The sequence below is a fragment of the Pieris brassicae genome, chromosome 13 (genome assembly GCF_905147105.1).
Source record: "Pieris brassicae chromosome 13, ilPieBrab1.1, whole genome shotgun sequence".
Lineage (NCBI taxonomy): Eukaryota > Metazoa > Arthropoda > Insecta > Lepidoptera > Pieridae > Pieris > Pieris brassicae.
Genome location: NC_059677.1, coordinates 2,842,887 through 2,855,997, shown reverse-complemented (window position 1 = coordinate 2,855,997; position 13,111 = coordinate 2,842,887). Strand labels below are relative to the sequence as shown.

The window sequence follows — 13,111 nt, the reverse complement described above, 5'->3', positions numbered from 1 at the left end:
ATGTATCTCACTATTAGTTATCCTATCACGCAGAGTTACACCACACACACTTCTTAATGCTCTCATTTTCACGGCATGAATTCTTTAATCGTTTTTCTGACACAACCATAATACATAACTAGGTATTGAAATTGTAATTATTATTATTTTTAGTAATGATCCCGCCTGCACCAACAGGAGAAACAGACAATACTTCGGAGAAATCGATTCCCGTGGAACGAATTGTGCGGCAAGTTGGTAAGAATAATGATTTATTTAATATCAGATTCGTTGTGAAATAAATGCGGGAGTACCACAAGGAAGTGTATTAGGGCCGATCATGTATGTTATATACACCTGTGACATACAACCCCAAAACAGTACTATAGCCATATTTGCTGATGAAACTGCAATAATGTCTACCAGTGACAACTATGCAAATACCATTAATTGAGTCACTAAGTGGGGAATAAAGCTGAACCATTCCAAATCTGTTAATTTAGATTAGACCATATGCCGAGACGGCTAAATACTTTTGCATGACCCTAGATGACAAATTGCGACGGAGAACATGTGAAAAAGAAAAGAGATTTATTAGGAAGGCAATCAACCCTGTCAATACATAACAAATTGATTCTTTATAAACAAGCGATGATGCCTGTGAACATAAGAAAGTCAGCTTTGGGACTGCACATAAAAGAGATATTTAAAACTAATACACCAGTTCCAAAGTGCTTCGGGACCTGGTCAATGCACCGTGGTATTATAAAAAGGTGATTCATGGGTTGGACTTTTCCTCGCGATATTTGCGTTTACCGTGTTCAAGCAAAAATTGCGCTTATAGAAAAGTTTTGACAGCCATAATTTAAATGTACACTGTATATTTTTTTGATGTAAACCTCTCGGTTCAAAATGTTAAGTAATTCAGCCGCCCATGGACAATCACATTGCCAGAAGGCTCGCAAGTGCGTTGCCGGCCTTTTAAGAATTGGTACGTTCTTTTCTTGGAGGTCGCATTGGTTCGGAAATTCTTCACTGGGCAGCTGGTTCCACATAGTGGTGGTGCGTGGCAAAAACTGCCAAAACGCTCAGTTGTGGAACTACGGACGTCGAGGTGATACGGATGGTGTTTTGTATTCTGCCTTGATCGGACGATAATGAAACTCAGCTGCAAAAATTATAACTTATTTATAAAAAACACCAGAACTGCTGGACTCCGATATCTATTTCGGTGATTATTACAAAACATCAGCACTCTGTGCCTAACTCGTGCTGACATTTGGCTCGAGAAAGGCAAAGGATCAATCCTCTCCGATCCTGACTCAACTTCGCATACAGAATCGCCTTTAGCCAAAATAGGAATTAATAATACCTATATGAGAACTTGCGAGAAGATGAGAAATACTGATTGTAGTTGCTAACACAGTCAAGTCAAAGACTCATCGTTCTTAAACTGAGGCGGTGGACAAAAACCAGTGGAAAAAGATTGTCCAATGTTGGATTGTTCGATGTTTCCTTGCTGATCAAGACGGTCAGACATGAGCTGCCGACTGATTGAAGACAGAGAGAAAGCATGCTGGTGTCCTCACGATGTTTTCCTTTACGAGCGAACTTAATGCACATAAGAACTCCACTTGTACACAGCCGCACGTTGAAACCACTAGGCCAAGTGCAAAATTAATATAATAATTAATTTTCAGACACACCTCAAGAGAGTCAGCCTCAACCAGAAAACGATACACCAAAACTAGTTCATAGAGTTTCCTCATTAACGACGTGAGTGCAATTAATTTATTTGAACAGTTATTATATTTTTTATGTTATATTGACGATATAATTGCTCTTTAATCCCGACAGAATCAGATTTATTAGTGACTGGAACCTATACAAATTGTATTGTCTTTTGTTGACATAGCTGTTACACATTAAGAAAAACACATTTTTGAACGGATTGAAGCTATGTATTATTATTAAAAAACTTATAATTACTTACATAATTCTAAATTTTCAAGTTTTTCTCTGCAGTTGTGATACTTTTGACATTTAACACCTTTTGTCTTCAGTCACCGTAAACAGACACGCTGAAAAGTCGGAAAATATTTAAAATTTAGAATTATGTAAATAATTATAAGTTAATAATAATACATAGCTTTAATCCGTTCAAAAAGTGTTTTTCCTATACAAATTGTTTAATTCTGTGTAGTATTTAAAATAATAATTTCCAGCACACGCTAAAACCCTTTCACGTATCATTGTTAAATTACAGACACATTACACATATTTCAATTAAAAACATTCTCCGACGAAACTCCAAGACAGTATTGGGATTAGACATTCGAAGACATTACAAGCTACGTCGTCGTCGATTAGCCGATTAGCCATATCTGTGGCCGTTTTCTATCACGTGACTAACGTGTTAAAATCTAATAGTTAAAATTACAGTTTTTTTTAATCAACAATTATTTTCAATTTGTTTTATTTCATAAAGCATAATAAACCCATGTTTTATTGCCATAGTTTCCGTTTAGTAAATAAATTTATTTTAATGGTAAATATCAAGTAAAATTTCTCTTTTCATTTAACAAATTTACTTCTATTTAAACAATTCCTATCTTTATTAAACAAATTTACTTCTATTTAAAAAAAATCTCTTTAAGAAACAAATAGACTTCTATTTAAAACAATTTCACTCATGCTTAAACTACTTATTTCTTTATTAAACAAATTTACTTCTATTTAAACAATTCCTATCTTTATTAAACAAATTTACTTCTATTTAAAAAAAATCTCTTTAAGAAACAAATAGACTTCTATTTAAAACAATTTCACTCATCCTTAAACTACTTATTTCTTTATTAAACAAATTTACTTCTATTTAAAAAAAATCTCTTTAAGAAACAAATAGACTTCTATTTAAAACAATTTCACTCATCCTTAAACTACTTATTTCTTTAGTAAACAAATTTACTTCTATTTAAACAATTCCTGTCTTTATTAAACAAATTTACTTCTATTTAAAAAAAAATCTCTTTAAGAAACAAATAGACTTCTATTTAAAACAATTTCACTCATCCTTAAACTACTTATTTCTTTATTAAACAAATTTACTTCTATTTAAACAATTCCTATCTTTATTAAACAAATTTACTTCTATTTAAAAAAAATCTCTTTAAGAAACAAATAGACTTCTATTTAAAACAATTTCACTCATCCTTAAACTACTTATTTCTTTATTAAACAAATTTACTTCTATTTAAAAAAAATCTATTTAAGAAACAAATAGACTTCTATTTAAAACAATTTCACTCATCCTTAAACTACTTATTTCTTTATTAAACAAATTTACTTCTATTTAAAAAAAATCTCTTTAAGAAACAAATAGACTTCTATTTAAAACAATTTCACTCATCCTTAAACTACTTATTTCTTTATTAAACAAATTTACTTCTATTTAAACAATTCCTATCTTTATTAAACAAATTTACTTCTATTTTAAAAAAATCTATTTAAGAAACAAATAGACTTCTATTTAAAACAATTTCACTCATCCTTAAACTACTTATTTCTTTATTAAACAAATTTACTTCTATTTAAAAAAAATCTCTTTAAGAAACAAATAGACTTCTATTTAAAACAATTTCACTCATCCTTAAACTACTTATTTCTTTATTAAACAAATTTACTTCTATTTAAACAATTCCTATCTTTATTAAACAAATTTACTTCTATTTAAAAAAAATCTCTTTAAGAAACAAATAGACTTCTATTTAAAACAATTTCACTCATCCTTAAACTACTTATTTCTTTATTAAGCAATTTTACTTCTACCAATTATACAAGTTTGTTTATTTTACAGGTCCGCGGGCGAAGCAGGCCTAGGCCGTATATTACTATCTCTTCGGTACAGCATCCTAAATCAAACATTATACGTGGTCGTCCATAAAATTATGTAAGTTCTAATACTATTAGCGACCTGCCCCAGTACAGGCACATGTGAACCGTAAATCTGGACAAATTATACGTAATTCGTCATAAGTCACGGAACACTCCTAAATAACCGAGCTTAATTGAAGAATTTTCAAAATCGATTCAATAGATCCATAGATAACATTTTAACTAATATATCTATAAAATATATAATAAATATATAAGTGTTGGGGCTTTCCGGAGAATCGTCCCACATTGATGCATATATGTACATTTTAGGAATATCCCCTTGAAGGATCCTACGAACGTCCCAGACCCATACGTCAAGCTGTACTTGCTTCCCGGACGGGCCAAGGAGTCCAAACGCAAGACTTTGGTGAGAAATATTTTTGTTATGTGTGTGTATGATTGGAGAATTTGTATTTGCTTCATGCTGCGTTGTCTGGTGTTAGTGGTTAGTTAAAATCGGCTTAAAATGGCAAATACTTGCAGGGGCAATCGCATATTTGACATTCACCAAGTTCAGCACGTTGACTTGAGCTTATGTCCAATAATCCCTAGATATGGCCGAGGGCGTCCACAGTGACTCCATCGCCTTCGCTTAGTCTTTCCGATTCTCTTTGCCTGATCTTCAACTGTATGATGCCAGGTTTGCTTGAGACGGCCACGCTTTGCTTCCCTTGCGTGTTCCAATGCTGGCAGCATTTTGTTTTACGATTCTTGTTCGAAGGACCAGCTTTTTTAATTATAGAGCAGCGACAACACTGCGACTTGCTCGTGACGTAAACATGAAACCTTCCCAAAAATAGATGAGTCAGGGGCAGAAGGTCTATTAAAAAAATGATCACGAAGTATATACAGATTGTTTTTATTATTAATGACAAAAGTCTTCTCTCTCTGTTCGTCGCAGCCTAAACACAATCTGAGAGAAAGAGATGAAAGAAGATTGCTTTTTTATCACAGGTCGTAAAGGACAGTTGTATGCCAGAATATGACGAGACATTTGAATGGGTGATTCCACACGCCGAGTTGCACTCTAGACAAGTGGAGGTCACTGTTGCCACCCACAAAGGCTTTCTTGGCGGAAGTCCCGTTATTGGACAGGTAATAATCATAAAGCTTGGTACGGTTTCCTTGTCCTACGCGATAAATGATAATAGATTTTCTTTACAAAGACAGTGAAAGCCATCATTTGTTTTTAAATCGTTTATATTTTTGTATACATGCAACAAGGCTTCACGAATATATTGACCAGATTTATTTATTCTTCGTGACTATGTTATGTATTCATTGTATTATTTTATTATCTGTGGTACTTTAGGATATAATATTTACACTTTTTATTTCGTTAAATAAAAAATATTTCTTTCAGGTAATCGTACATCTCAATCAATACGATTTTCGAGAAGCAAAAACTCTATGGTTTGACCTTCTCCCCGAAGTTGTGCCCAGAGATTAGAATTTGCTTTTAAATAAAATTTATTTTTTGCAACTGTGCTTATGATATATTAGAAGCTGCAATTAATATATTAAATCATTATTGATTGTTAGAATTAAGTTTTTATATTCAGAAAATAAAACTAAATTGTATATAAATTCTAACCGATATATCTACTTGAAGAGCCTGAACCTTAGCCATTGGCGAAAGGAAGTGACAGCTACAGGTAGTAATATCACTAATATACAATTTAACGGTGTTATCTTCCATAAAATGGTTTAAATAAAACCGGTTCTATACAAAAAAATCAAAGAAATTTTGTTTTTATTACATTATTATATAAATAAATACTAAGCCACCCAAATCAACATACTTCCCTCATTCACGTTGCTATATATATCATATTATCTGTATCGCTCGGTGTGTGGACCGATGTAAATTGTCAAACAGGACAACTGCTTTATCGTCTATTAATCTTGATATAATTGACAATTTTTGTTTTGCACCTGTATTCGTAGAATAAACTAAAGAATATTGCGCATCTAATTGAAATGGCTAATTTCTTGGCCAGCAACCTTGCATTTAAATGTTTCAGATATATGTACGCTTTAAAATAAATTTATGAATGTTTCATTTGTTTTTATTTTATTTCTCCCAACTTTTCCTGGACCTGGACCAATTTTGTTTTGTTTTATGATTAAAACACCTAAGCTCGTGCGTGGAGATACATACTATATCTAATGTAGCCATCTTTTTTTGGAATTAAAGTACATTGGTAATACATAAGATAAATGTTTTGCATTAGTATCAAAGAAAAGAACAATTTATTCTTTATTATTATATTTTAGAATATATATTTTTACTGCTTTTTGCAGATTGTATTAAATTAGTCTATCAACTAAAACATTTCACTGCATCTTTACAATCTATATTTAAGCATCAATCCAGCGCCAATTGATAATTTCTGTTTAACGAAAAAATATTTACGACTAAACAAATCACATCCTGCGAAATAAAGTATTTTGGTGCACTGTATTGTTCTCATAAAGTACATTTCAGGTAATTACCTAAAATAACGTACAATACTTTATTATAAAGTATGGATGGCAACCCTATGTCGGTGAAGCTAAACCAGTATGACTAAAATAGTTGACTATTGTGATATCTCAGATTTGCCTATAAAAAAATGGTCAAAAGTCGGAGGCAATTTTAGATCAATACCAGTAAAGAGTTAAAGCGCCACTCGTTATCATAAAACATAGATTGAAACAACTGATCAGATCAGAGTTCCTCCATTACGGTAGATTACCATTCCATTATTAGATAACCATCATTACTTTGTCTTTGCAAACACATACTCACATAGCCTTCAGTGACACAAAACCCTTTTTCATACAAATATTTATCTAAAACATCAATAACTAAATTTTTCATTATTTATGTAAATAAGCACAAATTTATATCAGAATTTTTATTTAAATGTTATATACATTAAAAAAACAAAAATTGGCTTTATAAAAAATACTTTATTAAAACCTAAAAACATTCACTTGAATTTGTTTTTTTATAAATACAGTCTTTCATCCATATACTTTAATTTCACTCAACGTTCTAATGTATTTGGAGTTACTTTCTGGGCAATTATCTTACCATAACCACCACGTCCACCATCATAATCTGTACGATACTCATCACGGACCTGAGAATATACAACAAATTTGATCAATGTTTAATTGATTGATTTAATCACTGAGAAGCCATGAGAGGCTTTGTTATGGATCACAATTAATTAATGATTTAGTGTATATATTATTCTTGTAAAACTTGCTTATATTATGCTCCCACCGACTACAACACAAGATTATAATTGATTTTGCCCCTTTGGGAGTTAGTAGTTGAGTCACATTGAGGAATATAACACAGTGTTTACACTATATATAAAAACTCAGGCATATATCAGACACATAAGTGCCTCATATCTTGCGAATATAAAAAGTTGTATTTTCAAATAAGTATAAAAACCATACAAATGCTAAAAAATGTGGGTTTTGTCCTATAACAATTTCAGGTCTTAAAACATCAAGTCAAGTCAATTTCCAATTTTACCTGTCCACCAGTTTTTCCTCTTCCATATTGTCTGCCTTCAATAAAGCCTGCATCCCAATCGCATCTGATAATTCTGTCATCTAGCCTAGTTCCATTTATGTATCTAAAATATAAACAACTTTTAGAACCTTTATAATCTAACTAACATTTTAATTACAGTACAATATTGCACTTTTAAAATATGCTGAACATTTAAATTACCTCATACAATTTTCAGAATCTGGTCTAGCATAGTATTCAACAAAACAAAAACCACAAGGTGTTTTTTTATATTTATCTAAACCCATAATGACACGTCGTAAATCGCCACATTTTGAGAATAATTCGTAAATTTGTTCTTCAGTTGTATAAAATGATAAATTGCCTATATATAGCGTCGACGATGCTTTTAGTAATTTTTCTTGTTCGTTTCTAGAACCCTGAAAGTAATTGAGGTTAGAACTACGTACGTTCATAAACAAAACAAGTATTTATCATTTTCATCTGAATACCTTAAAATGTTGATCACGATAGGAACTTATTTCAATTGAAGAACTCATGGAATCATAGGTGCGTTTCATTTTCAAATACGTAGCTAAACGCTAATGGCTTACGTCCCAATTTATTAAGATCTTCAAGTTCTTTCTTTTTAGTTTCACACAGATTTACACAATGTTCATTTCTATTCCGTTACTAATATTTAATTTAACTGAGAACGGACAACGTAGATATTTACAGTTTACAAATTTATGTCCAATATTTTATTTGGGATTTTTGGTCATCCGTCGAAAAAGTCTAAACACTAATTCGTAATGGCAATTGACAGCAATGAGCGAGATTTAAGTAGTGACAGCGAACATGATTCCAACAGAGTAAAAAGTTGCCAGTTACCACTTCCTAACTGTAAAACCTACCTGTACAAACAAGATAGACGTTGGGCGAGTAAAGAAGGAATAAAATCATATGAAATGATATCAATATTTAAACTTTCAGCAATACCATCCATATATTTAATCTTTTAATCGTTACTGTGTCTTATAGTATACCGTACAAAGTTAGTCTATCTATTATAGTCATCGCTGTGCTTTAATAGAGGATTTTATTTTTACTACATAATAACCACTCGCGTAGAAAAATAGAACATATGCAAAATAATGAAATGTTATTGGCTATGAATGTTAAAATAATGCAATGTAACCGTTAAAGAGAGAGCGTAACTTCGACGATTTCGGTTATCGCCACGCTTTTAAAACAAAGAACGCCTGATTGAGCAAAATACAGCATTTGCTCGTAAAGTTTCTTAGGAGGACCTATGTGTTTTTTACCCAATTTGTGAGTGGAAATAATACATTAACGGCCTTAAATCCCACTACCAATACGTAATTTTTTTCACTATTGATTTATTTTATACACGTAAGTCTGAAGTATAAGGCACATCTAATTACAAACCGATGGAGAAGCATACGCTTCTCCTGCGCTGGCTTATATTAGTGAAAATAATAAAGCTCACTTTACCAATCCTCTAGTTATTTTTTCCAAAGAATTAGCTATAACGTCTACATATGGGGAAGCTAGATTAAAATTCTTTAAAACAAAAACTAAAACAATTTCACACAGATAACGAAAATTCTTTAATCGTAGCCAAAAAAACACAGACGAAATTTAAATAACTTTGACAGTTATATTCTCGTATACCTTATGACTATACGAAGAGCAGTAGTTTAAATAAAATAATAATAAAATATGTTTATATGGAATATAAGATACAGGTATCACTTCTTCCACGTCATTAAATTTGTAGCAAAAATCCCTACACATCGGGATCAAACTAAACCGAGTGTAGGCCGAGAGAAAAAGCCGGCGCAAAAAACTCTCAGTAGTTAAACTCTTTTAAAATAGCAAATCATCTTACAAAATGGCAAACAACATTTATTGTGAAACAAATAACACTTATATAAAAACGCAGAGATAAAAAATCCTCTGGGGTTTTATTAAAAAAAAGTATCCCTTTTCCCAAAAAAGAATGTAACTTTAGTCTAGTACGCGGAAATTGCAGCCTGCGTTTGTTCCGAGTATTTACATAATGCGTATCTACTATTCTAGTAAACTTATCACTATTTTTGTATACATACACAATATTTTCATAAATATATTGCGAGGGAAAGGTAAGTGTACTAATTTACTTGAATTTATCTCTCAGAGATTGGCTACATCTTAAAGCGTTAGTAGCGAGATCGCTCGACTCAACCGTTTTGGTTGTGCGAAATCACAGTTGTGTGCCAATAGGCTTTTGGTTCTATGTGCGCAATTAACACTTTTATACGGTTAAGAACGACATGCCTTAGGCTTTAAAATCGACTGGCATTTTACCTTAATTATCGTGGTGAACCACTCCGATAGGTATGAGTATTTGGCCACCTAATAAAATGCATTTTGTAAAAGTCTGACTGGCTGAAACAACGTCATAAATATTTTAACATGATTATTAATTATTTTTAGACATAACAGGAATATAATTTTTAAATTTTGGACTCATCTATGTGTCCTCTTGTATTTTTAATGACAGCCGCACAAAGCTTCGGCAATTTTTACAATGTTGTCTTCGTTATCTTCTGCCATTCTTCTTCCAGTTTATTCCACGTCTTCCTGAGATGTGCGAGATTTACAAATATCCGAAAAACGGAAGCATTTCCATGGTAGTTGAATTTGCAAAGTCGGAGAAAAAACTGGTCGTATGAAAACGTTTATTACGAACGCTGCCTGCTCAGTCAGTAATATTGGTACGAGCTAGGGGATCGGATTGAAAACACCGTATCTCAAGGGCTTATTTTTAAGTAAACGAGAAATTTAATTATACAAAAATACCCAAATTACGTGCACAAATTATGGGCTTTGAATCGCACTCGAAACTGAACACTGGTACTGTGTAGCTGATGTTCTATCCTGTTCACACAATTCTAGAACGTGCACACACATCTCATCATCATCATCATCATTACATATCGCGTCCTTGACGAACCTATGGCGTTCTAGAATGTTCACTGGCTTCGAGAAGGTTCTGATCTTATCTCGCCTAACAATCCGACGTTGTTTCACGCCCAGTTTACTCAAGAATATTCCTCCATCATATCGGTATAACCAGTCCGGTTTCCTGAAAACTAAACCATTTAACAACACTTGCTCTGAAAAATTTTGAAAAAATGTTTCATTCTCACGAAAACGAGAGTTATGCAATTTCAGCTGGCTCAAAACGCCTCCAATTGGTAGAAATTTTGAGAAACCTTGGGGTCAACCCATCTTCGTAACAATATGTCTAACTTTTATATTATATAAAATAACAAAATACTAATGCAAACAATTCCAGCGCTTATCTGTATGTTCGCGGTAAACTCAAAAATTTACACGGTTTTTACCAATATCTAAAATGATGCATGAGGAAGGTTTACGCGTAACATTGTTTAGAACTGGCCAGTTGCAAACATTTCTAATGAAAACTTTTTTTAATTTCAATTTTAGAACTTTTTGGTAACCTAAATGTAGTTGTATGTTGCATTCATTTGTCATTTGTTTGTGAATTGGCGGCAAATCTAAAACTCTTGTTACACGTGAAAATGAACCTAACGCGAAAAACTTTCGTTGTGGGCTTACTCAACAACAAAGCTATAATAGGTTGCGATTAGCATTTCTTAATTAACCCCTATCGCGCCACTATTTACAATTGGTTTAACGAGTTTAAGCGTGTACGTATCAATCTCAATGATGATCCGCATGAGGACGTCCCATTAACAGCGACTACTGAAGATAACAACAGTGCTGTTCGACCATGATAGAGGAAGATAAGAGAGTGACCTATCAGCAGATACGGGCAAGCCTAGGCATTGGTATGAATCAATTTCAAAAAATATTACACGAACATTTAGGCGTTAGCTTTGTACCAGATGGATTCCCCATACTTTAACCGACGACCAAAAACACGTAATCGCATGGACTGTTGAATATTTGACTATGGCAGGTATCAAGATAATGATTCATGCGCCATACAGTCCTGACCTGGCACCCTGTGACTTTCATTTATACTTAAACATGCTTTGTGAATCTAAACCATCCAGGACGCCACCCAAACGTATACAAAAAATTCAGCCGTTTAAGAGGATTTCAGTGGCATACATACATACAGTAGAATTATATAACTAGTCTGGCCATAAATACTGCTACAAAAAACTTTTCTTTTTTTAATCTCTTTAATTATTTTTAATTTAGAATACGTATATTATTTTAGTTTTTAAAATAATATACGTTTTCCAAATATTTCGATTTTGCGTCATTTCACATATTTTTTCGTGGTCATTATCAAATTACAATATGTTGAAAAAAGAAAATAAGATTGCAGTGATTGTCTTGTACAAATTGGGTATGAAGCCGTCAGTCATATTCCAGACGCTTCAAAGACTTGGTATCAGCCGTATGTTCGTATATCGTACAATCAACAGATACAAAAACACTTCATATGTTTGAAGACTTTAGCTAAAGTGTATCAAGATACAGTCTTGGATCATGTTCTGAATATGAATATGAATATGAATACTCTATTTAAAAATATACCGTGGACTTTCCATCAGGATTCTGCACCTGGCACCATAAGGCACGAACTACCCAAGCCTGGCTTCAAACCACCAGAACGTTGGTGGAACTTTATAAGAGCTGAAGATTGGCCCTCATCTAGCACAGTTGTCAACCCTTTACACTTCAAATTATCGTCAGTTTTAGGGGACATGGCCTGTCCTAAACTACACAGTATACTTTTAGTCTCTTAAAAAATATTTGGAGCAAGCTGTATCGAAATTTCCTTCGGATACAGCGTAAATCCATAGCTACGTGGCCAAACATATTAAAGGCGTGTATCAAGGCCAAAGGTGGCCAATTTCTATTTTTTGTCGAGATTTCAATAAACATGTATGTATATATTTTAATAATATTACATTACCGCATTAAAAATATGCATTTTCATTTGTACCAGAACTCATCGCTGGATTAGGTATATAAAGATTGTTACTGTCGGATTCGTTAGAAACAAAATAGAAGAAAAAACCGGTCTGTAATAAGCAAATACTGTTGTAATGGTTGCTTTTGCAAAAGAAAATTTTAATTTTATTTGTTTAATAGATATTTTGTATGGATATAGAAAAGTAGGTAAATGCCTCTTTGTCGTTCGTTTCGCGCTCTCGCTTGCTCTTTAAGCCTTAAATGGAACGCCGCAGAGTGACGTAACGCCGCATGAGTCATGTTTGTTCTAGCGTGCAGCCGGCTTCATCGAATTATAGGACGTTGTCACTTCAAAAAATTTGTTACACATAATAAAAAAAAATGTTCAGTTAAAAGAGTAAGGATTCCCTGTGTCGTTTTCAGTTATGGTCTTCCATAATAAATAATAAATAAAAAAGCCTATTTATTTCTTGCAAACAACAAAGTAAACTTGATATTATTTATTACATATATATTTTTTTAAGAATATACATATGACATATTAATGATTTTAGGAGGATTGACGTAAAACTTACAATTTTTTGGTCATTAATAAGTAACGAGAAATGAATTGAAAGATCGTTAAATGAAGCATGGTCGAAAATTATAAAATATTTATATAATTATATTAATTAATTGAAAGACTACATACGTCACTCA

The 13,111-nt window shown here is 32.5% G+C and overlaps 2 protein-coding genes across 4 annotated transcripts in view; one reads left to right on the top strand and one right to left on the bottom strand.

The window, feature by feature from the left end:
- LOC123717617 (extended synaptotagmin-2-B) overlaps positions 1 to 5,977 on the top strand; it is a 31,751-nt gene extending 25,774 nt beyond the window's left edge. For all 3 annotated transcript variants that reach the window (XM_045673696.1, XM_045673698.1, XM_045673697.1), the window contains 6 exons: positions 154 to 237; positions 1,680 to 1,755; positions 3,836 to 3,928; positions 4,186 to 4,282; positions 4,870 to 5,010; positions 5,279 to 5,977. In XM_045673696.1, the coding sequence (XP_045529652.1) occupies positions 154 to 237; positions 1,680 to 1,755; positions 3,836 to 3,928; positions 4,186 to 4,282; positions 4,870 to 5,010; positions 5,279 to 5,365 (578 nt within the window). In that variant the 3' untranslated portion in view covers positions 5,366 to 5,977. The remainder of the gene's footprint in view (positions 1 to 153; positions 238 to 1,679; positions 1,756 to 3,835; positions 3,929 to 4,185; positions 4,283 to 4,869; positions 5,011 to 5,278) is intronic.
- An 880-nt stretch (positions 5,978 to 6,857) lies between these two features.
- Positions 6,858 to 8,253, bottom strand: LOC123717761 (nuclear cap-binding protein subunit 2). The gene is made up of 4 exons (XM_045673921.1): positions 7,942 to 8,253; positions 7,652 to 7,869; positions 7,451 to 7,553; positions 6,858 to 7,043 (listed from the first exon to the last, which is right to left on the bottom strand). Exons 1-4 carry the CDS (start codon positions 8,008 to 8,010, stop codon positions 6,948 to 6,950), a joined length of 486 nt encoding a protein of 161 aa, XP_045529877.1. The 5' UTR covers positions 8,011 to 8,253; the 3' UTR covers positions 6,858 to 6,947.
- Between the last annotated feature and the right edge of the window lie 4,858 nt (positions 8,254 to 13,111).

Excerpts from the sequence above, each read along its gene's own strand:
- LOC123717761 (XM_045673921.1), bottom strand. The coding sequence starts at position 8,010 with ATGAAACGCACCTATGATTCCATGAGTTCTTCAATTGAAATAAGTTCC. Across the intron at positions 7,870-7,941 it reads ATCGTGATCAACATTTTAAG|GGTTCTAGAAACGAACAAGA; the intron begins GTATTCAGATGA and ends AATTACTTTCAG. Across the intron at positions 7,044-7,450 it reads GAGGAAAAACTGGTGGACAG|GTCCGTGATGAGTATCGTAC; the intron begins GTAAAATTGGAA and ends GTATATTCTCAG.